Genomic DNA, 23,030 nt, shown 5'->3' with positions numbered 1-23,030 from the left:
AAATTTGCTTATTGGTTTTTCTATTTCTGAAAAGTAAGTTGTTGGGATTTTGATTGGTATTGTTTTGAATCTGTTAATCAATTTAGGTAGAATTGGCATCTTAACTATATTTAGTCTTCCAATCCATGAACACAGTATGCCCTTCCATCTATTTAGGTCTTCTGTGATTTCTTTGAAAAGTTTCTTGTAGTTTTCTTTGTATAGGTCTTTTGTCTCTTTAGTTAAATTTATTCCTAAGTATTTTATTCTTTTAGTTGCAATTGTAAATGGAATTCATTTCTTGATTTCCCTCTCAGATTGTTCATTACTAGGTATAGAAACACTACAGATTTTTGAATGTTGATCTTGTAACCTGCCACTTTGCTGTACTCGTTTATTAGCTCTGGTAGTTTTGCTGTGGAATTTTCAGGGTTTTCAACATATAGTATCATATCATCTGCAAACAGTGATAGTTTTACTTCTTCCTTTCCAATTTGGATGCCTTGTATTTCTTTTTCTTATCTAATTGCTCTGGCTAGTACTTCCAACACAAGGTTGAATAACAGTGGTGATAGTGGACATCCTTGTCTTGTTCCTGATCTTAGGGGGAGAGTTTTCAGTTTTTCCCCATTGAGGATGATACTAGCTGTGGGTTTTTCCTATATTCCCCTTTATCATTTTAAGGAAGTTCCCTTGTATTCCTATCCTTTGAAGTCATATCATCTGCAAACAGTGATAGTTTTACTTCTTCCTTTCCAATTTGGATGCCTTGTATTTCTTTTTCTTATCTAATTGCTCTGGCTAGTACTTCCAACACAAGGTTGAATAACAGTGGTGATAGTGGACATCCTTGTCTTGTTCCTGATCTTAGGGGGAGAGTTTTCAGTTTTTCCCCATTGAGGATGATACTAGCTGTGGGTTTTTCCTATATTCCCCTTTATCATTTTAAGGAAGTTCCCTTGTATTCCTATCCTTTGAAGTGTTTTCAACAGGAAAGGATGCTGAATTTTGTCAAATGCCTTCTCTGCATCAATTGAGATGATCATGTGATTTTTCTGCTTTGATTTGTTGATATGGTGTATTACATTAATTGATTTTCTTACGTTGAACCATCCTTGCATACCTGAGATGTATCCTACTTGGTCATGATGTATAATTCTTTTAATGTGTTGCTGGATTCGATTTGCTAGAATTTTGTTGAGGATTTTTGCATCTATATTCATTAGAGAGATTGGTCTGTAGTTTTCTTTTTTTGTAATATCTTTGTCTGGTTTTGGTATGAGGGTGACGTTGGCTTCATAGCATGAATTAGGTAGCTTCCCTTCCTCTTCAATTTTTTTGAAGAGTTTGAGCAAGATTGGTACTAATTCTTTCTGGAATGTTTGGTAGAATTCACATGTGAAGACATCTGGTCCTGGACTTTTCTTTTTGGGAAGCTTTTTAATGACTGATTCAATTTCTTTACTTGTGATTGGTTTGTTGAGGTCATCTATTTCTTCTCGAGTCAAAGTTGGTTGTTCATGCCTTTCTAGGAAGTTATCCATTTCATCTACATTGTTGTATTTATTAGCATAAAGTTGTTCATAGTACCCTGTTATTACCGCCTTTATTTCTGTGGGGTCAGTGGTTATGTCTCCTCTTCCATTTCTGATTTTATTTATTTGCATCCTCTCTCTCCTTCTTTTTGTCAATCTTGCCAAGGGCCCATCAATCTTATTGATTTTCTCATAGAACCAGCTTCTGGTTTTGTTGATTTTCTCAATTGTTTTCATGTTTTCAATTTCATTTATTTCTGCTCTAATCTTTGTTATTTCTTTCCTTTTGCTTGCTTTGGGGTTAGTTTGCTGTTCTTTCTCCAGTTCTTCCAAGTGGACAGTTAATTCCTGAATTTTTGCCCTTTCTTCTTTTTTGATATAGGCATTTAGGGCAACAAATTTCCCTCTTAGCACTGCCTTTGCTGCGTCCCATAAGTTTGTTTTCATTTTCATTTGCCTTGAGAATTTACTGATTTCTCTTGTAATTTCTTCCTTGACCCACTGGTTGTTTAAGAGTGTGTTGTTGAGCCTCCACATATTTGTGAATTTTCTGGCCCTCTGCCTATTATTGATTTCCAGCTTCATTCCTTTATGATTTGAGAAAATGTTTTGATGATTTCAATCTTTTTAAATTTGTTGAGACTTGCTTTGTGACCCAGCATATGGTCTATTTTTGAGACTGATCCATGAGCACTTGAGAAAAAGGTGTATCCTGCTGTTGTGTGGTGTAATGTCCTATAAATGTCTGTTAAGTCTAGCTCATTTATTGTAGTATTCAAATTCTCTGTTTCTTTATTGATCCTCTGTCTAGAAGTTCTGTCCATTGATGAGAGTGGGGAATTGAAGTCTCCAACTATTCTGGTAGATGTGTCTATTTCCCTTTTCAGTGTTTGCAGTGTTTGCCTCATGTATTTTGGAGCATTCTGGTTCGGTGCATAAATATTTATGATTGTTATGTCTTCATGCTGAATTGTTCCTTTTATTAGAACATAGTATCCTTCTTTGTCTCTTTTAACTGTTTTAAATTTGAAGTCTAATTTGTTGGATATTCGTATAGCTACTCCTGCTCTTTTCTGGTTGTTGTTTGCATGAAATATCTTTTCCCAACCTTTCACTTTCAACCTATGTTTATCTTTGGATCTAAGATGTGTTTCCTGTAGGCAGCGCATAGAAGGATCCTGTTTTTTAATCCATTCTGCCAGTCTATATCTTTTGATTGGGGAGTTCAATCGTTAACATTTAGTGTTATTACTGTACAGGTAGTACTTTCTTCTACCATTTTACCTTTTCGATTTTATATGTCATATCTAATTTTCCTTCTTTCTACACTCTTCTCCACACCTCTTTCTTTTGTGTTTTCATATCAGTCTCTAGTGCTCCCTTTAGTATTTCTTGTAGAGCTGGTCTGTTGGTCACAAATTCTCTCAGTGATTTTTTGTCTGAAAATGCTTTAATTTCTCCCTCATTTTTCAAGGACAATTTTGGTGGGTATAGAATTCTTGCTTGGCAGTTTTTCTCTTTTAGTAATTTAAATATATCATCCCACTGTCTTCTCGCCTCCATGGTTTCTGCTGAGAAATCTACACATAGTCTTATTGGGTTTCCCTTGTATGTGATGTATTGCTTTTCTCTTGCTGCTTTCAAGGTCCTCTGACATTCTGATTAGTAAGTATCTTGGAGAATGTCTATTTGGATCTATTCTCTTTGGGGTACACTGCACTTCGTGGATCTGTAATTTTAGGTCTTTCGTAAGAGTTGGGAAATTTTCAGTGACAATTTCTTCCATTAGTTTTTCTCCTCCTTTTCCCTTCTCTTCTCCTTCCAGGACACCCACAACACGTATGTTCGTGTGCTTCATATTATCATTCAATTCCCTGAGTCCTTGCTCATATTTTTCCATTTTTTTCCTTATAGCTTCTGTTTCTTTTCGGATTTCAGAGTCCCGTCCTCCAGTTCATTAATCCTGTCCTCTGTCTCTCGAAATCTACCGTTGTAGGTTTCCATTGTTTTTTTCATATCTTCTGTTGTGCCTTTCATTCCTGTAAGTTCTGCAATTTGTTTTTTCCGACTTTCCATTTCTTCTTTTTGTTCATTCCTTGCCTTCTTTATATCCTCCCTCAATTCATTGATTTGGTTTTTGATGAGGTTTTCCATGTCTGTTCGTACATTCTGAATTAATTGTTTCAGCTCTTGTATCTCATTTGAACTGTTGGTTTGTTCCTTTGATTGGGCCATATCTTCAATTTTCCTGGTGTGATTTGTTATTTTTTGCTGGTGTTTATACATTTAATTACCTTAATTAGCTTATTCTGGAGATTGCTTTCATTTCTCTTACCTAGGGTTTTCTTGCTGGATGAATTTGTTGTCTGTCTGTTCTTTGACATTCAGTTCAGCTTTTTCTGGACCTCTAGCTTAGGTTTTGTTTAACAGAGGATAATTTTTCGGTTCTTGTTTTCTTGTTTCTTGCCCTGCTTGTAGGGTGCCTTTCCCCCACCCACCCTTAGGAGGGTCTATGTAGGTATTATAGACTCCAGCCGGGTTTACCCGGACTAAACTGGCCTCCTATCGGGGAAGGAGTCACCTGTGTCAGTTTTTCCTGAGGGTGAGACCCAGTAGGTTAAAAGACTTTCCTGTGAAGTCTCTGGGCTCTGTTTTTCTTATCCTGTCCAGTATGTGGCGCTTGTCTGCCTGCAGGTCCTACCAGCATAAGATGATGTGGCACCTTTAGCTTTGGCAGACCTTCCCTGCTGGGGGCGTGGTGGAGACAGAGGAAAGGTTGTAGGCTGGTTTCAATAGTTTCAAATTGCCAAGCCCTGGTGTCTGAATTCCTTGAGGGAGGGATTCCACCTGAGTTGGGCTTCACTCCTACCCTGGGGAAGGCACAGGTTGGAACAAACCCTGAATGCAGCCAGTTTCTGCCTATGCCTGGGGCAGTTGCAGCCTGAGAAGTCCCGCCACTGAATCCAGAGGCAACCAAGCCTCCGTAGAAACACAGCCACAATAACCTCTGTTTCCTCCCCTTTTCTCTTTTTCCATTAGCCCAATGAGCGACCTCTGCTTTGACCAGGTTCACCTGAGCTGGGGGCTCAGATGATAATTAATTTGTTAATTAATTCCACAATTGGCGTTTGGTTGGGCCCAGCCCCTGTTGCTGGTAAAGTCTGTTTCCTTTCCCTTCTGGGAAGCAGCCTGTTGGGGGGGCGGGCGCTGGCCGCTGTGGCTTGGGGAACTCACGGTTCTGGGGAGGCTCGCGACTGGTTCAGCTGGTCCCGACTGGGGTACACTGTGTGCCTGGTCACTGATGTGGCTCTGGGAGCTGTTCTGTACTGTTTTAGTAGTTGTTCTAGAGGACGAACTAAAACGCGCACATTGCTGAGCCGCCATCTTGGCCATACCTCGATATATTCCTTTTTAATTATTAGATAACTGACTTTAAAAATATTGATAATCGTATTTAAATTATTTGGATAAAGAAAAATTAAGTCACTGCTTCAGTTGTGTGGTATGGTAGTGTCCATAATATTATTTACTGTTAAAGCTAATGGATTATATTTTCCTGGAAGTTTTTAGAAGTTAATCCTGAGACAGATAAAATTGTGACATCTTTTTTCATTTTATTCTAATCCATAGATGTAAAAAGTTCAGAACTAATTAAGAAAATCGCTCAGCTGTGGAGGGAACTTCCTGATTCAGAGAAGAAAGTAAGCATATAAGTTTTCAACATTGCTGACGTGTTTTTGCAGTTAGGGACAGTTGTCACGTCTTTTAATGGACCAGATAACCCAGATTTTTTTTTTTTAAACATCCTCTTATCATCATTTGATCTATATAAAATGATAAGATTATTGAAGTATGGGGGTAGAGATGAAGGATTGGCAGCACTTTGAAATTGGAGGCTAATTACTAGACCTTAGTTAGCGTATATATGAAAAATACATGTTTTTAGTCCACGTATATGTGATCCCAGGGCACATTTTCCATTTGCTGGTTTAGTCTGCTTTTATCTGAAGTCCTCCAGTTGTCTTTCCCTAGCAGATATACTATATTAAATTGCCCAGCAATAGTTTGACTTATTTGTTTCTTTTATTTCTAGATATATGAAGATGCTTACAGGGCAGACTGGCAGGCATACAAAGAAGAGATAAACAGAATTCAAGAACAGCTAACTCCAAAGCAGATCATGTCTTTAGAAAAAGAAATAATGCAAAAACGTTTAAGAAAGAAAGCATTAATTAAAAAGAGAGTGAGTGTTATGGAAATTTTCTTTTCCTTTGGTGAAGAACTGAAATTTACTTGAATATATGTAGTATCCTCTTATTTTGATGATGTATGTGGATATATGATAGAATATGATCAGATATACTCCAGTTAGACAAAATTAGTAAATGGGAGCTGGAAGAGATACTAAAGGTAAGAAATATGGTCCCTGCTTAGGATGGTATTTGGACTGATAAATACTAAGGTTTATTCTCCCTTTTTTTTTTTTCACTGCTCCCAGCTAGTGCTAAGAGTGGAGATGACCAGAAATGAGAATTAGGCAGTTTAGAGAGGTTTCCCTGTCCATTCTCACTCTCTATTTGGAATTGTTCATTCCACTGAAGACTCCCAATACTACCTAGTTCATAGGTCAGGTGAGAAGTGTGGGAAACAAAGTTGCACGTCTGAAATTCCTCGCAGTTGATTTAGAAACATAGGGGAAATAATTAAGTTGTAAATTGTGTGATATATACAGAAGTTTCATTACTAATTTGACTGAGATTCAGCAAGAAGGAAGTGATTTCTAGGTGAAAATTAGAAGAACCCTACTTACGAATAAGAATTGTATTTGTCATTGACTGTAACCAAATTACAGCCACAGAATTCTATATATTCACTATACAAATTCAGAAATTAAATAGGTTAGGATAATACAATATTCCTTACTCTATGAACTCAGAAACTAAATATATTTAGGTTGTAAGGAATTCTTATATTCTTTTCCATATTTTTTTTCCCAGTTTTTGATACCTAGTGAAACAAATGCAGTTTAACATGTTGAGGTTTAAAAGTTGAAAGATGAGCAGGGAACGGAATGAGATAAAAGATTAGGAGACATGAGTTGATGTGGAGCATGTACCTCGTGTGATTTGGCCAAAGGGGATGGTTGTGTCCTGCAAGGATGAAATGTATCTTTTTTTTAAAATTCTTAATTAGAAATAATTTCAAACTTAGAGGATGGTTACAAAAGTAATAAAACCTATGCAGAGAATTCCAATATACTTCCCACCTAGATTCCAAGATCCACCAACTTTTAATATTTTGCTTTCTTTTCCTAATCTGTTATATTTCTATTTTCTGAACATTTGAGAATAGGTTGTACACATCATACTCCTTCAACAGTGAACCCTTCCATGTACATTCCTTAAGATCAAGGAAATTCACTTGTGTAACCACCTTATGTACAGTTATTCAGTTCAAGAAGTTTTTAATATTGGTATATAGCTTGCATTCTATTTTGCAATTTTTTCTTATGTCCCAATAATGTCCTTTTGGGCCTTTTCTCCACCATTATTAGATCCAGTCCAAGATCATGCTTTGTGTTTGTTACTTCTCTTTAGTTGCACTTTCTTTTTTTCTAATTGTGGAACAAATACAACATAAGCTTTCCCATCTCAGTCACTCTGAAGCATACCATTCGGTTCGATTAATCATATTCACAGTATTACACTACCCTCACTACCATCCATTACTAGAACTTTCCCATCACCCCAAACTGAAACCCTACACCCATTATGTTTTAATTCCCCGTTCCCCTTTCCTACCTGTTCTGGGTAGTCTGAATTGTACTTTCTGTGCATAGATCTGCATATTGTAACTATTTCATATATGTGCAGTCATACAGTATCTGTTCCTTTTTGTCTGACTTTCACTCAACATGATGTCTTCAAGGTTCATCCATGTATCAGAACTTAATTTTTAAGTAGTATTCTGTTGTCTTGTATACCACATTTTGTTTATCCATACAACTGTTGAACATTTGGGTTGCTTTCACCTTTCATCCATTGTGAATAATTCTGGCATATAATGTGGTATACAAATATTTGAGACCCTGCTTTTACTTTTTTTTGGATATATACCTGGAAGTGGGATTGCCAGGTCATATGGTAGTTCTGTGGTTTAACTCTTCTGGAGATCTGCCAAACTGAGCAGCTGCAACATTTTACATTCTCACCAACAATGTACTAACTTCCTATTTCTCTGCAACCTCACCAGCACTTTTTATTTTCTGATTTTTGTATTATCTATTCTAGTGGATATGAGGTAGTATCTCATTGTGGATTTGATTTGCATTTTCCTAGTGGCTCATAATGTTGTTGAGCATCTTTTCATGTCCTTATTGGCTATTTGTCTTGGAGAAATGTGTATTCAAGTCGTTTGCCCATTTTTTAATTGGATTGTTTAGGGTTTTTTTTGGTTGAATTGTAGGAGTTCTTTATATATTTTGGATATTATACCCTTTCAGATAAATGTTTTCCAAATATTTTCTCCCATTCCGTAGGTTTTCTTTTCAATTTCTTAATAATATCCTTTGCTGTTCAAATATTTTTAATTTTGATGAAGTCCCATTTGTATTATTTTGTTGTTGTTGCTTATGCTTTTGTTGTGAAGTCTGAGAATAAATAATGTTTTATCTTTTGAAAAAGATTTTGTGAATATGTGCTTGATTAATCAGTTCATGGCAACCATAAAAATAAATATGTAAAGGGAATGTTTTAGTATGGAAAATGACTTATAAAATCTATTCTTATTTTGAAAACTCAATGCTTTCAACAAACTCTAGATGTAATAATCACATACTTTATATAAGACTCATAACATTTACTTTAAGAAGCATTTTGTAATGCACAGTAGTAAAGTTCCTATGTGTTAAAACTATGTCTCACGCTGGTTAAAGCCATTATCTTTTATTTTTGGTTACGCAGGAGTTAACAATGCTTGGAAAACCAAAAAGACCTCGATCAGCTTATAACATTTTTATATCTGAAAGCTTCCAAGAAGCTAGGGAAGGATCATCACAGGTAAGTCAAAACTATACTTGTTTTTTAAATTTTTGTTTAATTCCTGAGATATTTTGACAGAAAGTTGTAGGGAGTGCCACATCATGTCATGTGGTGAAGAAAAGTAGAGGGTTATAGAAATTAAACTTTCTATGGGATCCTCTTTCATAGAATCTCTTTTCAAGAAATTTATTTCTTACCACATATAATTAATTTGGGTGTGTAGTTGCTAGTACATACATTGTCAACTTCTCTAAATTAGAGATTATGAAATTTTCTAATTTGTAGGGATGGTTAATGTCTTTTGAGACTTTTCTAATCCAGCAGTTCTTAAAGTTTCCCAGTCACTGAAACAATAAGTGTAGAGTTAACAACATTATATGCTAGGAATTAAGTATCATCTATTGCACCACGTTGCAAAATCCTTTGGTTAGGTCGGTGGGAATGTGTTATATTTACAAATATCCTGGTAAGAGTGTGTCGAAGATTAAAAAGCTTATAAATCACTACTATTGCTTAGTCTTTCCTTTTTTTAATTCTTAGAAGCTCCAACTGGCAATCGTATTTTTCCTTTTGTTATATAGCTTGATAAAAGTGGATGATCAGCCAACCCTTACCAATCTGAGATGCTTTTTGGCACTCTGTCTTTTTGGAGATATTTGGATTTATAGTTCATTTCACACAATCCATTTAATATACAATTGAAAAATGTTTTTAAATGATGTAGTCTCCTTTGACAGCATACTTTCACTATAAAATCTTAGGATTTTAAATTCAATTTCCGTGACCTTCCTTACTGAAATGCAATGTACTTTTTAGTTGGAATTTGCTCTTTATTGGTTAATTTGAATCTTATAAATTTGTTTGAAATTCATTGGGCTGGTTTGAATCTGTGGTGGACCCAGAAAAGCCATGTCCTTTAATCCTCATTTAGTATTGGGGGTGGGAGCGTTTTGATTGTTCCCATGGAAATGTGATCTACCCAACGGGTGGGTGGTAACTTTTGATTAGATGATTTCCATGGAGGTGTGTCTCCACCCATTGAAGGTGGAGTTGTTTACTGAAATCCTTTAAAAGGGGAAACTTTTGGAGAGAGTCCCTTTTGTAGAGCCATGAGAAAGCCAGCAGACCCTGCCATGTTCACCACATGCCCTTCCAGCTGAGAGAGAAATGATGAATGTCATCAGCCTTCTTGAACCAAAGTATCTTTCCCTGGATACCTTAAATTGGACATTTCTATAGATTTTGTTTTAATTGGGACATTTTCTCAGCCTTAGAACTGTAAGCTAGCAACTTATTAAATTCCCCTTTTCAAAAGCCATTCCGTTTCTGATATACTGTATTCCAGCAGCTAGCAAACTAGGACATTCATCTTCCTGAAGCAAAAGAATTACCTGGCTAAGAATGTGTTGTCCCAGCTATGTTACTAATATTCTTTGGATTTAGTTTTCTTATCAGTCTGAGAAGATCATATGCTAAAGAGTCCTCTTAAATCAGTGGTTTTCAACTCTTACTACACCTTGGAATGACCTAGAGAACACAGTGGCTAGGTCTTATCCCTGAAAATTCAAATGTAAGCCAACTCTATCAGTTTTTATTCTCTTAAAAAATATTGTGATACAAAATAATTTTTTTATTAATTAAAAAAAATTAACTAACACAACATTTAGAAATCATTCCATTCTACATATGCAATCAGTAATTCTTAATATCATCACATAGATGTATGGTCATCATTTCTTAGTACATTTGCATCGATTTAGAAAAAGAAATAGTAAGACAACAGAAACAAAATAATTTTTTAAGGTTTGTTATTAACAGTAGCAATTTTCAATACCCAGCTATATCTCCAACTCCAGAAACAGACATATTATAATGTTTCTTCTTATTTTTGTGGTGTTTACTTCCATACCTTTGATCAATTTCCTTATATTGTTAATTCTTCGTGCTTTAAATTTAAGGTATTAGCTATTGACTTCCAGTATTTAAGATGAACATTTCACTCTTTTTCATCCCACTGTTCACATGTTCCCTTTTTATCCTACTTTCCAATATAATTATTATAATTTTGGTTAGATCATTATTGAGTATTTACATTATGATTATGTGTAAACTCTGTTCACAGCTGAGTCATGCCGTATGCTATGACTACTTCTCCTTTCTTGCAAGACTTATTTTCCCTGAAGTTCATTATGTATTGTTTTTATTTTTCGTTGTTTGCTCTTTTTTTCTATGTATGTATCAATGATTTAGCCTCCAACTCTTCAGTTTTGACCAGATTTTAATACATTTACGTGCATTACATAGTTTTATCAAATTCACCCTGGAACCTCTTATTTTTCCCAATTTGGAAAGTGCCTTATATGCCTAGTGTTTTGGTTTGTTAAAGGTGCCGAAATGTAATATACCAGAAATGGATTGGCTTTTATAAAGAAGATTTATTAAGTTGTAAGTTACAATCCTAAAACTATGGAAATGTCCAAATTAAGGCATCATAAACAACAGGATACCTTCACTGAAGAAAGGCAAAGCACAAGGAGATATCTGCTGGCTCTTCTTTCCTGAGTTGGCTTCAGAATGGCTCTCTCAGCTCCTGCAGGTCCTTCTGGCTTCTGCTGGGGTGTTTTCTTTCTCCAGGCATCTATGCTTTGTTGAAAAATTCTCTCAAAGGACTCCAGTAAGCAGATTAAGACCCACCTCAAATGGGTGGGGTCACATCTCCCTGGAAACAACCTAATCAAAAGGCCCTCACAAGATTGGATTAAAAGAATATGGCTTTTCTGGGGTCCATAGCAGTTTTCAAACCAGTACAGCTAACATCCTGGAATCTTCCTTCATAACCTTCCTTGTGCTTTTGATTGCATTATTTTCTTTCTTGGTTTACTTTCATTCTAGTATAGTATCTTACCCAGTAAAGAGATTAATTTTTTGAATCCTTGCCTGGCAAAAATATCTTTATCCTAACATTTGTTTGATAATTTCACTGGCAGAGAATCCTAAGATGAAAATCATTTTCTTCAAAAATTTAAAAGTATTGTTTCTTTCCCTTCTTAGCCTTCTGTATTCCCTTTGAAAAATTTAAAGCCATTTTGTTCTTTGAATGTGCTGTGGTTTCTCTTTTTTCTCCCTTCCTGGATGCTTTTAGGATTTATGTTCCTTAGTGTGCTTGATGTGAGTATATTTTCATCCATTAGGTATTAGGTGAGTCTTTTAATTTGGAAATCTTTGTCCTGTAGTTCTAGGAAAGTGTATTGACTTATTAGTTTTTTTTCTTTTTATTCTGATTCTCTAGAACTCCTGTTATTTGGATATTAGCTCTCCCGAAGTGTCCTGTAGTTTTGTTGTCTTTTTTCTGCTCTTTTTAGTTTTTGTTCTGGGATATTGTATAAATTTTGGAGACATATCCCCATGGATAAAGGAAGCAGGGTTCTACTAGGAGCAAGACAAGGAGCATTTTAGCAAGCTCTATTTATGGATTTAACTAACAAATTCAGACTGCTGAATACAAACTTCAAGCACAGATAAACCTGGAACAAGCATAAAAGGAACCCTGAGGTCTCTTTTGGCAGAGAGAAGCAGGCCTGGCAGAAGAAAAAGAAAAAAAAAAAAAAAACCAAGCACAAAAAATAGGCTTTTAGAGCCATCTGAGCCCAAAATGTTGGAAAATGGCTATGACCCAAGAAAAGGGGCATATACAGCCAGGTGCTAACTCTGGCTCTTGTTTGGTGATCCCAGGGGACAGGGAACCAGCTCTGAAAAGGATTTCTTTTTTTTTTTTTTAACCTTTTCAGCAGCCCATTAAAGAAAGCCTCAGGCATTTTCGATTCTTAGCACTGACCTAGGCAAGGGTGAAGTTAAGGTATACCTGAGAGACAAAGTAGCTAGTCAGGTTAAGGAGATAATTCCCTGAAGGGCCTATCTTCCCCGAGAAAAGGGGCAGGCAGGACCCAGCACAAGTGGTGACTCTCATTCAGAAAATTCAGACTGCAGGAGTTGGAAAACAAACATCTTAATTCCACCTTCTACTTCAGCTTCTGTTTCAGTCACACCCCTGGCAGGGACGGGGTCTGCCTCAGCAGAAGTTAAAGGTACTTCATCATTGTACACTGGTGGGGCACTGTGGGCCAATAAGAGCCACTTGCTGGGCAGAATAGGAAAATCACAGAGTCAAGAGACTTCACAGGAAAAACTCGGAACCTGCTGGGTCTCATCCTCCGGGAAATGTGATAGTGATTATACCCTCTTCCTGAGACCTGAGCCTGCCTTGTCTGGGGATATCTGATTGGGGTTGATCAAATCTGGGGAGGCCCTTGGCAAAAAAAAAAAAAAAAAAAAGTATCATTAGGCAGGGCAAGAACCAAAAAAACAATAACTTAAAAATTCTGACCAGTTAAACAAAAGCTGTGCTACAGGTCTAGAATAAGTTGAACCAAATGTGAAAGAACAGTTAGAGAACAAAGCCAACCAACAAGAAAACCCTAGGTAAAAGAAAGGAAACAACTTTCAGAATAATCTCATTAAGAAAATCAAATGGCTAGACACTAGCAATAAAACAAAAGTCTCTCTAGGTAGGAAGCACGAAGATATGGCCCAGTCAGAGGAACAAACTAACACTTCAAATGAGATACAGTAGTTGAAACTAAAGGTGTTCAACAAATCTTCTAAATCAAATCAATGAGTTGAAGGAAGATATAGCAAAAGAGATGAAGGATATAAAGAAGACATTGGGTGACCATAAGGAAAAACTGAAAAGCTTGAAAAACAAATGGCAGAACTTACAGGAATGAAGGGCACAATAGAAGATATGAAAAACACAGTGGAGTCATACAGCAACAGATTTGAAGATGGAAAAGAAAGGATTGGTGAATTAGAGTACAAGCCATCTGAAATCCTAAACACCAGAGAACAGAAAGGGAAAACAACAGAAAAATAGGAGCAGGGTCTCAGAGACTTGAATGCAAATGAAGTGAACAAATACACGTGTTATGGGTGTCCCAAAAGGAAAAGAGAAGGGAAAGGGGCAAGAAGAACAATGGAGGAAATAATCACTGAAAATTTCCCATCTCTTATCAAAGATGTAAAATAACAGATACAAGAAAAAAAGCATACCTCAACAGAATAGATCCAAATAGGCTTACTCCAAACACTAACCATATTGTCATAATATTGAAGATAAGGAGAGAATTTTGAAATAACATGAGAAAAGTGATCCGTCACATACAAGGGAAACACAATAAGACTATGCATGGATTTCTCAGCAGAAACCATGAAGGAAGAAGGATATATTTAAGATACTGAAAGAGATATTTTGACTCTCAGAATAACATGCACTGAGAGATTTTATGAACAAGAGACCTGCTCTACAAGAAATATGAAATACAGTAGTACAGGCGGATCAGAAAAGATAGGAGAGAGAGATTTGGTGAAGACTGCAGAAATGAAGATTATCAGTAAGGGTAAGGAAGAGGAAAAAATATATATATATAGAGAGAGAGTTCAAAAGACAATGGTAGAGGAAGGTACTGCCTTGATAGTAATAATATTAAACATTAATGAATTAAACTCCCCAATCAAAAGACATAGACTGTGAGAATGGATTAAAAACCAGAACCCATCCATATGCTGTCTATAAGAGACTCACTTTAGACCTATGGAGAAAAATGGATTGAAATGAAAGGTTGGGAAAAGATATTTTACACAAACAACGACCAGAAAAGAGCAGGGTAGCTATACTAATATCAGACAAATTAGGTTTCAAATGTAAAACAATTAAAAGGGACAAAGAAGGATACCTTGTATTAATTAAGAGGACAATTCATCAAGAACATAATAATCATATATTTATGCACTGAACCAGAGTACTGCAAAATCCACAAGGCACCCACTGACAGCACTGAAGGAAGTAGTAGACACCTCTGTGATAATAGTTGAAGACTCCAATACACCACTCACATCAATAGATAGAACATCTAGACAGAGGATCAGTAAGGAAACACAAATTTTTTAATAGTATGATAAATGAACCAGACTTAACAGACATTTATAGAACATTATACCCAACAACAGCAGGACACATTTTTCTCAAGTGCTCATGGATCATTTGCCAGGATAGAACACATATTGGATAAAGTAAATCGCAGTAAATTTAAAAAGATTGAAATTATTTGCAGCACTTCTTTGGATCATCATAGAGTGAAGTTGAAAATCAGTAACAGGCAGAAGGCTGAAAAATTCACAAATATGTGGAGGCTAAGAAACACATTGTTAAAAAACTAATGGGTCAAGGAAGAAGTTGTAAGAGAAATCACTAAATATCTCTAGGCAAATGAAAATGAAAACATAAAATATCAAAACTTATGGGATGCAGCAAAGGCAGTGCTGAGAGGGAAATTTATTGCCCTAAATGCCTATATTAAAAAAAGAGGAAAGAAGAAAATCAAGGAATTAGCTGTTTATTTAGAGGAAATAGTAAAAAATGGCAAACTAACTTAAGCAAAAAGAAGAAAAGAAATAACAAAGATAAGAGCAGAAATAAAGGAAATTGAGAACATGAAAAAGATAATAGAGAGAATTAACAAAACCAGACATTGGTTCTTTGAGAAAATCAGTAAAATTGATGGACTCCTGGCTAAACTGACAAAAGAGAGAGAGGGAGGGAGAATGTAAATAAATAAAGGAGACAATGAGAGGATATGAGTAACTATATGCTAACAAAATAGACAACTGACACGAAATGGACAGCTTCCTAGAAAAGCATAAACAAAAGAAAAGTCCAGGACCAGATGGCTTCACATGTGAGTTCTAGCAAGGAAGAAGGAAAGCTAACCAACTCATTTTATGACGCCAATATCACTCTAATGCCAAGGCCAAACAATTTACTACAAGAAAAGAAAATTCTTTAATGAAATCTCTTTAATGAATATAGATGCAAAAATCTTCAACAAAATATTGCAAATCAAATCCAGTAGCACATTAGAAGAAATATATACCATCGTCAAGTGGGATTTATTCCAGGTATGCAAGGCTGGTTTAACACAAGAAAATTTTTTAATGTAATACACCACATCAGTAAATCAAAGCAGAAAAACCACATGATCATCTTGACTGATGCAGAAAAGGCATTTGACAAAATTCAATATACTATCTTGATGAAAGCACTTCAGAGGATAGGAATAGAAGGGAACTTCCTCAACATGATAAAGGGAATGTATGAAAAACCTACAGCTAACATCACACTCAATGGGAAGAGAATGAAAGCTTTCCCTCTAAGATCAGAAAGAAGACAAGGATGCCCACTGTCACCATTGTAATTCAAACTGTGCTTGAAGTTCTAGCTAGAGCAATCAGGCAAGAAAAAGAAATAAAAGGCATCCATGTTGGAAAGGAAGAAGTAAAACATTCACTGTTTGCAAATGACAAAATCCTATATGTAGAAAAATCTACCACAAAGTTATTAGAGCTAATAAAAAAGTACATCAAAGTGGCAGGATACATGATCAACTCCCAAATGTAAGTAATGTTTCTATATGTAAGTAATGAACAGTCTGATTAACAGTCTGAGGTGAAATCAAGAAAAAATTCCATTTACAATAACATCCAAAATTTCCATTTACAATACTAAATATTTAGTAATACAACAAAAGGCCATAAAAGACCTATATGTAGAAAACTACAAAAAAATTAATAGAAATCAAGGAAGACCTAAATTAATGGAAGGACCTACCATGTTCATGGTTTGGAAGACTAGATGTAAATAAGATGTCAATTCTGTCCAAATTTATTTATAGATTCAATACAATACCTATTAAAACCCCAACTGTTTACTTTGGAGAAATAGGCAAGTCAGTAACCAAATTTATTTGGAAGGGCAGCCTGCCTTAAATAGCTAAAAGTATCTTGTGAAAGGAAAATTAAGTGGGAAATGTAATACTATCTGAGTTTAAACCATATTACAAAGCCACAATGATCAAAACAGCATGGTATTGGCATAAAGATAGGTTTGCTAACCAAAGGAATTGAATTGAGTGTTCAAAAATAGACCTATTCTAGGGACAATTGATCTTTGATAAGGCAGTCAACTTGACTCAACTGACACAGAGCAGACTCTGTAATAAATGGTGCTTGGAGACCAGGATATTCATGTCCAAACAGAAAGAGGACCCCTATCTCACAACTTATACAAAAATTAACTAAAAAAATCAATCAGAGACCTAAACATTAGAGCTAAAACTATAAAACTTTTAGAAAATGTAGGGAAATATCTTAAAGATCTGTGATAGAAGATGATTTCCTAGACCTTACACCCAGAGCACAAACAATGAAAGAGGAGAAATAAGTTAATGGGATATCCTCAAAACTGAACACTTTTGTACATCATAGGACTTTGCAGGAAAGTAAACAGAAAACATATGCAATGGGGACACTACTTGGAAACCACCAATCATATAAGGGTTTAATATCCTGAATATATAATGAAATCCTACACTCAATAACAAAAAGACAAACAACCCAATTTAAAATGGGCAAAAGATGTGGATAGACACTTTTCCAAAGAAGAACTGGAGATGGCTCAAAAAACAAGTGAAGAGATGCTTGATGTCAGTGGCTTAGGGAAATGCAAAACAAAATCACAATGAAATGTCATTTCATACCCACTTGAACGGCCTTTATCAAAAAAAACCAAAACGGCAAGTGCTGAAGAGGATGTGGAGAAAGAGACACACTTGTTCACTTTTGGTGGAAATGTGTTATGGGTTTCTGTGTGTTTAAGATATTTCCCTACATTTCCTATACCTCTGAAAGGCAGTTTGGTGTTTCCTCAGGAAGCTAAGTATAGAATTTGCCTTATGATCCAGCAATCCCATTTTAGGTATATATTCAGAGGAACTGAATTCAGGAACACGAATGGACATTTGTCCACCAGATTTATAGTGGCATATTCACGGTTGCCAAGGGATGACAACAACCCAAATGCCCATCAAAGGATGAATGGCTAAAAAAGTTTGGTGTATATCTACAATGGAATATTATGCAGTTGTAAGACAGAATAAAGTCATGATGCATGTAACAATGTAGGTGAACCTTAAGGACAGTATGTTGAACGAAATTAGCCAGAAACAAAAGACAAATTTTTATGGTCTCAGTAATATGAACTAGCAATAATGAGCAAACTCTAAGAGTTAAAGTTGAGAACACAGGTTATCAGGAGATAGAAAGAAGGTAGAGATTGGGCATTTGATGCTGAAGGAGTACAGAACATTCAATAGAATTGATTGTTAACATCCAGAAATGGATAGTACAATAGCATCTGATGGTGGTAACATACTATTGCAAATATAAAGCTTAGTGTGTGTATGGTTGAGAGAGGAAGGCTAGGTACATGTATCACTAGGTGGAAAGATAGAGAATAAAAGCTGGGAGTGTATGTCATGGTCAGGTTCATGTGTCAACTTGTCCAAGTAGTGGTACCTGTTTGTCTGGTTGAGCAAGTGCTGGCCTGTCTGTTGCAATGAGGACATTTCATAGAATTAAATCATGATCACATCAGCTGCATCCACAGCTGATTCCATTTATAATCAGCCAAGGGGCATGTCTTCTGCAGTGAGTGATGCTGAATCTAATCACTGGAAGCCTCTTAAGGAGGATTCAGAAGAGACAGGCTTTCTTCCTGCTTCAGCTGGAGAGCCGCTCCTGTGGAGTTCATTCAGACCCTCCATTGGAATCTACAGCTTCACAGCCTGCCCTGCAGATTTTGGACTCATCCCACAGTTACATGAGACACTTTTATAAATTTTGTATTTGTGCATGTTTACTGTTGATTTTGTTTCTCTAGAGAACCCTAACTGATACTTAATATTAAGTGTGTAACTTAACAAAACCTAGATGGACAACGATGGTGATTAAATGTACAAATATAAATCCATTTTTACGTGAGGGAGAACAAAATGAAATGTCAGACATTGCAAGGTATTGAAGATGAGATGGTATATGGATAAAATGCAATCAGCAAACTAAGGTCTATAGTTAACAGTAACATTGTAATATCCTGCCTTTAAATTCTAACAAAGGCAATATACCAAAGCTAAATTCATAAAAGGGCTATCTGTATAAGCGAGGGCTTGAGATTCTTGGTGGTGATTTTTCCCTTTATTTTTTTTATTCATTTTTTTTTCTTCACTCTTTGCTGAAGAAATGGAAATATTCTCATTATAGATTGTGGTCATGAATGCTTAACTGTGATCCATTGATTGTTCACTTAGGATGAATTGTATGGTATATGAATAAAACTGTTTAAAAAATAAACAGAAAAATACAAGTGTTGGAGAAGATGTGGAGAAAGAGATATACCTATTCACTGTTTGTAGGGAAGTAGAATAGTGCAGCCCCTCTGGAGGGCAGTGTGATTGTTCCACAAGAGGATAAGTATAGAGTTCCCATATGATCCACAACCTCCTTAGGTATATGCTTGGAAGAACTGAAAGCAGGGATGCAAATGGAATTTGCACACTGGTATTTATGGTGGCAGTATTCATGATTTGCAATGAATGGAGGTGGCCTAAGGGTACAATGTCTAATGAATAGAAGGGCAAACTGGGGTGTAAACATAGAATGGAATATTGAGCAGCTGCAGGAAGTAATGAAGTTGTGAGACAGGGAACTAACGGAATGAACCTTGAGGACATTATGTTGAATGAAATAAGCCAGTAATGAAAAGAAAAATATTATAAGGCCTCACTAATATGAATTAACTATAATGTGTTAACTCTGAGAATTGAATTTGAGAACATAAGCTATTAGGGGATAGAATGTGGGCAAGAAATTGGGCAATAGATGATTAAGGAGTATAGAATGTTTAATAATTAATAAGGCTTTTTGTAAAGTTTCCTAGATTTTAAGTTCCTACAGCAGTCACATCTATTCCTGAATTTTAACTGTTGTTTATAAATTCTGAGATACTGAGTTACAAATGAAGCAGATTTGTCTAGGATTCAGGTAAACCACAATACACAGGGTAAAGGATGATATTGACTGTACTTTAAAACTTCAACTTCTGTGTGAGACCAAATGAAGAGATGTTTATTTGGTACAAAATTTATATTTCCTGTAGCACAATATCTAATTTAATTTGTATGGTCAGCCTATTCATACAACGAAATTACATGGAACCTTGAACAGGAAGTGAGATCTTGTTATTTTCTACAGGTTAACATAATGCCCCAGAGTAATTAGGGCAGAAAATTAAAAAGCTTTTGCAAAGTCCCCTTGAGGGACTGGGGAAAAATGTGGAAATATTAAACTTCTCCACCTGGGGAATTCCTGATATTCTTGTAAGCATAGGGACTCCCAATTTAATAAGCCAAGCTGTCAATGTTGGGGTTTGCCCTTATGAAACTTACTCTTGCAGAGGAGAAGCTGAGCCTAACTATAATTATGTGTAAGAGTCACCTCCAGAGAAATTCTTTTATTTCTCAGATGTGGCCTCTCTCTAAGCCAACCCTGCATATATACTGACTGACCACCCCCCTACATGGGAGGTGACTCCCTAGGAGCCTAAATCTCCCTGGCAATGTGGGATGTGAGTCCCAGGGAAGAGCCTGGCCCTGTCATCATGGGATTGAGAAAGACTTCTTGGCCAAAAGTGTAAAAAGAAATGAAACAAAATAAAATTTCAGTTGGTAAGAGATTTCAAAAAGAGTCAAGAGGTCATTCTAGAGGTTATTCTTTTACATTATATAGATAGTTCTTTTTAGTTTCTAGTGTGTTTGAATAGCTAGAATGTTGAACTGTAATCCAGTAACCTTGATTCTAAAGTTGATTGTATAACTATATGGCTTTTAAAGTATGACCACATGATTGTAGAAACCATGTGATTAACAGTCCCTTTATCCAGTGTGTGGGCAGATGAGTAAGAAAATTAAGACTAAAAAAATAAATAAATAACAGGGGAGTATGAAGGATATGGGATGTTTGGGGTGTTATTTTTATATATATATTTTTTGAGTAATGAAAATGTTCTAAAGTTGATTGTAGTGATGAATGTATAAGCATGTGATGATGCTGTGAGTCATCGATTGTATACTTTGGATGATTATACGGTATGTGACGATATCTTGGTAAAACAGCATTGAAAAAAAAAGAAATGAATTTAATACTATTTTAATGAGGTTGTTAGAGCAACCATAGACTTCTTTTCATTTCTTTAATTTTTTTCATAAAGAATGAACAGGCAAAATGAATTTTTTAGGTCACATAATTAAGCTTAGCCAAGTGGAATTGGTAACTGGAGTTGTTGCATTCCCATGACTACACCTAAATGCCAAGGCACAAATTTTTAAGTAAACCATCAAACTACAACAAAGAGAAACAGTCATTGAAGTTAGTCTAAGAGTGTAGATTATATCGAGTATTAGTATTTTTGTATCAGAAAAGATAAATACCTTCATTTCATTTTTATAAAATTTAGCAGTTTATCAGTTTCTGTTTAGAAGGAGATGATATTAAGAATTTGGAGTAAGCTTAGACTATAATTCTTTATCTGAGTTTTTGTTGTTGGAATAATAAGTTCTTTCTTTAAGCACTGAAGTCCCCATATCTGCTACTTAAACCTATCTGCTACTTAAACCTGTGTTTTTTACAGGCAAAAATGAAGACTGTAAATGAAAACTGGAAAAATCTATCTGCATCTCAAAAGCAAGTAAGTGGTATGGTTTTTAGTCTCAGGTGGCCAGTTAGAATGCCTATGAGAGAAAATATTAGGGCAAGGCTTGATCCATATGAAAATAGCCTTGTATTACTAATAACACAGTTAAAATACTTAAAAATTATGCATAAGTTCTTAGAACAAATTTGACTTTTATCTCTTGGTGGCTTTTGACTGAGAATAGAATTGATATTTGAATTGAACTTACAGTCTCTCAGAAGCTTAAAACATCCACTGTATTCAGTGATGATCCCTCTATACCCTTCTCCTACCCCAAACCCTGAAATTATAACATCATTAATACAAATATTTATTTCTTATCTTTTTTGCATGTAGTTTTTAGCTCACGAAAGCATTCCTTTTCCAGTCCCTCTTTATGCATATGGAGCAGTAATGTAATTTCTAGGGTATACTGGAGGCAATACTGAAATTTTAATTGCAAAGCTTTCTCTAAAGAAGTCATCTTAACAATTGTGCTTTTTCTCAGGTATATATTCAGCTTGCTAAAGATGATAAAATTCGTTATGATAATGAAATGAAATCATGGGAAGAACAAATGATTGAAGTTGGACGAAATGATCTTATACGTCGCAAAATGAAGTACCAAACAAAAGATGGCACTGAGACTTGTTAAAATATAAGATTGAGTTCATAATGGATAGGTTCAAGAAACCGATTAGGTGTCAATACCTGAAGCTTGTGAAATTGCAAAGGATAAAATTGGGAACATTTTATATTCTTTTTTCTTTATCCCACAGACTTCTGCCAATTTAATATATTATGTATTAATATCTTTGCCTTAGAAAACCCAAGCAGATATAATTCAGGCTAAATTATTGTGTTTAGAAACTACTGAGGATCAAAATAATGTATACAAATGTAGCAGTGAATCATTTTACCCTTTGATAAAGGTAAATTAGACTGTGAACTTTTTTAGACTGGATGACAACTATGAAAAGATGATTCATGTTTCCTTATGTTGTGGATGTAGGAGTTTGCGTTTCAGAATTGTCCCAAATTGTAGAAGCCAGTGTTGTATGATATAATTGCATATTTTTAAAAAACAGCCAGAACTCATGTAGGTAAAATTCCAGTTCCTACATATAATTCATAAAAGGGACTGAGAGATTTATAAACTTTCCCCTCTTTGGGAAAAGTTTTTTTTCCTTAAAGTAAAAACTAAAAAATTACATACCAAATCTATGCATTTTGTGTTATATTGCATGGAATTTAAAAATTTCATCTTTGTTTAATTTTACATGTTTCCAAATTATGTGTTTTAAGATGAAACATTGGTTTTATAATGCCTTTTTTTTTTTCCTTTTTTAACTGTGGAACCTTTTTTTCTGAATTATTGTCTCTCCGGTGGGCGAGCATATTTATCCAGAAAGAGAGACCTTGTCTATGTTTTAAAATGAGAGATTTAAAAACAAAAGTCTCTAGATTTTGAATCTATTATTTCTAAATAGATTCAAATGTTATTTTGCAAAGCATCTGAAGGCCTTATATAAGGAGACAGCCAACTACAGCCCACGTGCCAAATCTGGTCTTTGGGTCAAATCCAGCCCACTGCCTGCTTTATATGGCCTCAGTTGTGTTTACATTTTTAAATGGCTAAAAAAAAATTTCATGACACATGAAAATTAATATTACATTCAAATTTCAGGGTTCATAAATAAAGTTTTATTGAAAGACAGCCATGCTCATTCTTTTACTTAATGTGTATGGTTGCTTTTGGACTACAGTGATAGAATTGAATGGTTGTTGTAGAGACTGTAG

General features: G+C 35.3%; 1 protein-coding gene across 5 annotated transcripts in view; it reads left to right on the top strand.

Annotated features, from left to right (window-relative positions):
- Positions 1-21,978, top strand: part of TFAM (transcription factor A, mitochondrial) — a 33,294-nt gene extending 11,316 nt beyond the window's left edge. For all 5 annotated transcript variants that reach the window (XM_077125280.1, XM_077125279.1, XM_077125278.1 and 2 more), the window contains 5 exons: positions 5,145-5,215; positions 5,608-5,757; positions 8,477-8,572; positions 21,189-21,245; positions 21,739-21,978. In XM_077125280.1, coding sequence (XP_076981395.1) covers positions 5,145-5,215; positions 5,608-5,757; positions 8,477-8,572; positions 21,189-21,245; positions 21,739-21,885 — 521 coding nt within the window. In that variant the 3' untranslated portion in view covers positions 21,886-21,978. The remainder of the gene's footprint in view (positions 1-5,144; positions 5,216-5,607; positions 5,758-8,476; positions 8,573-21,188; positions 21,246-21,738) is intronic.
- Positions 21,979-23,030: the final 1,052 nt, after the last annotated feature.

Source organism: Tamandua tetradactyla, chromosome 13 (assembly GCF_023851605.1).
Source record: "Tamandua tetradactyla isolate mTamTet1 chromosome 13, mTamTet1.pri, whole genome shotgun sequence".
Taxonomy (NCBI): Eukaryota; Metazoa; Chordata; class Mammalia; order Pilosa; family Myrmecophagidae; genus Tamandua; species Tamandua tetradactyla.
This window is presented reverse-complemented; position numbering and strand designations above follow the sequence as displayed.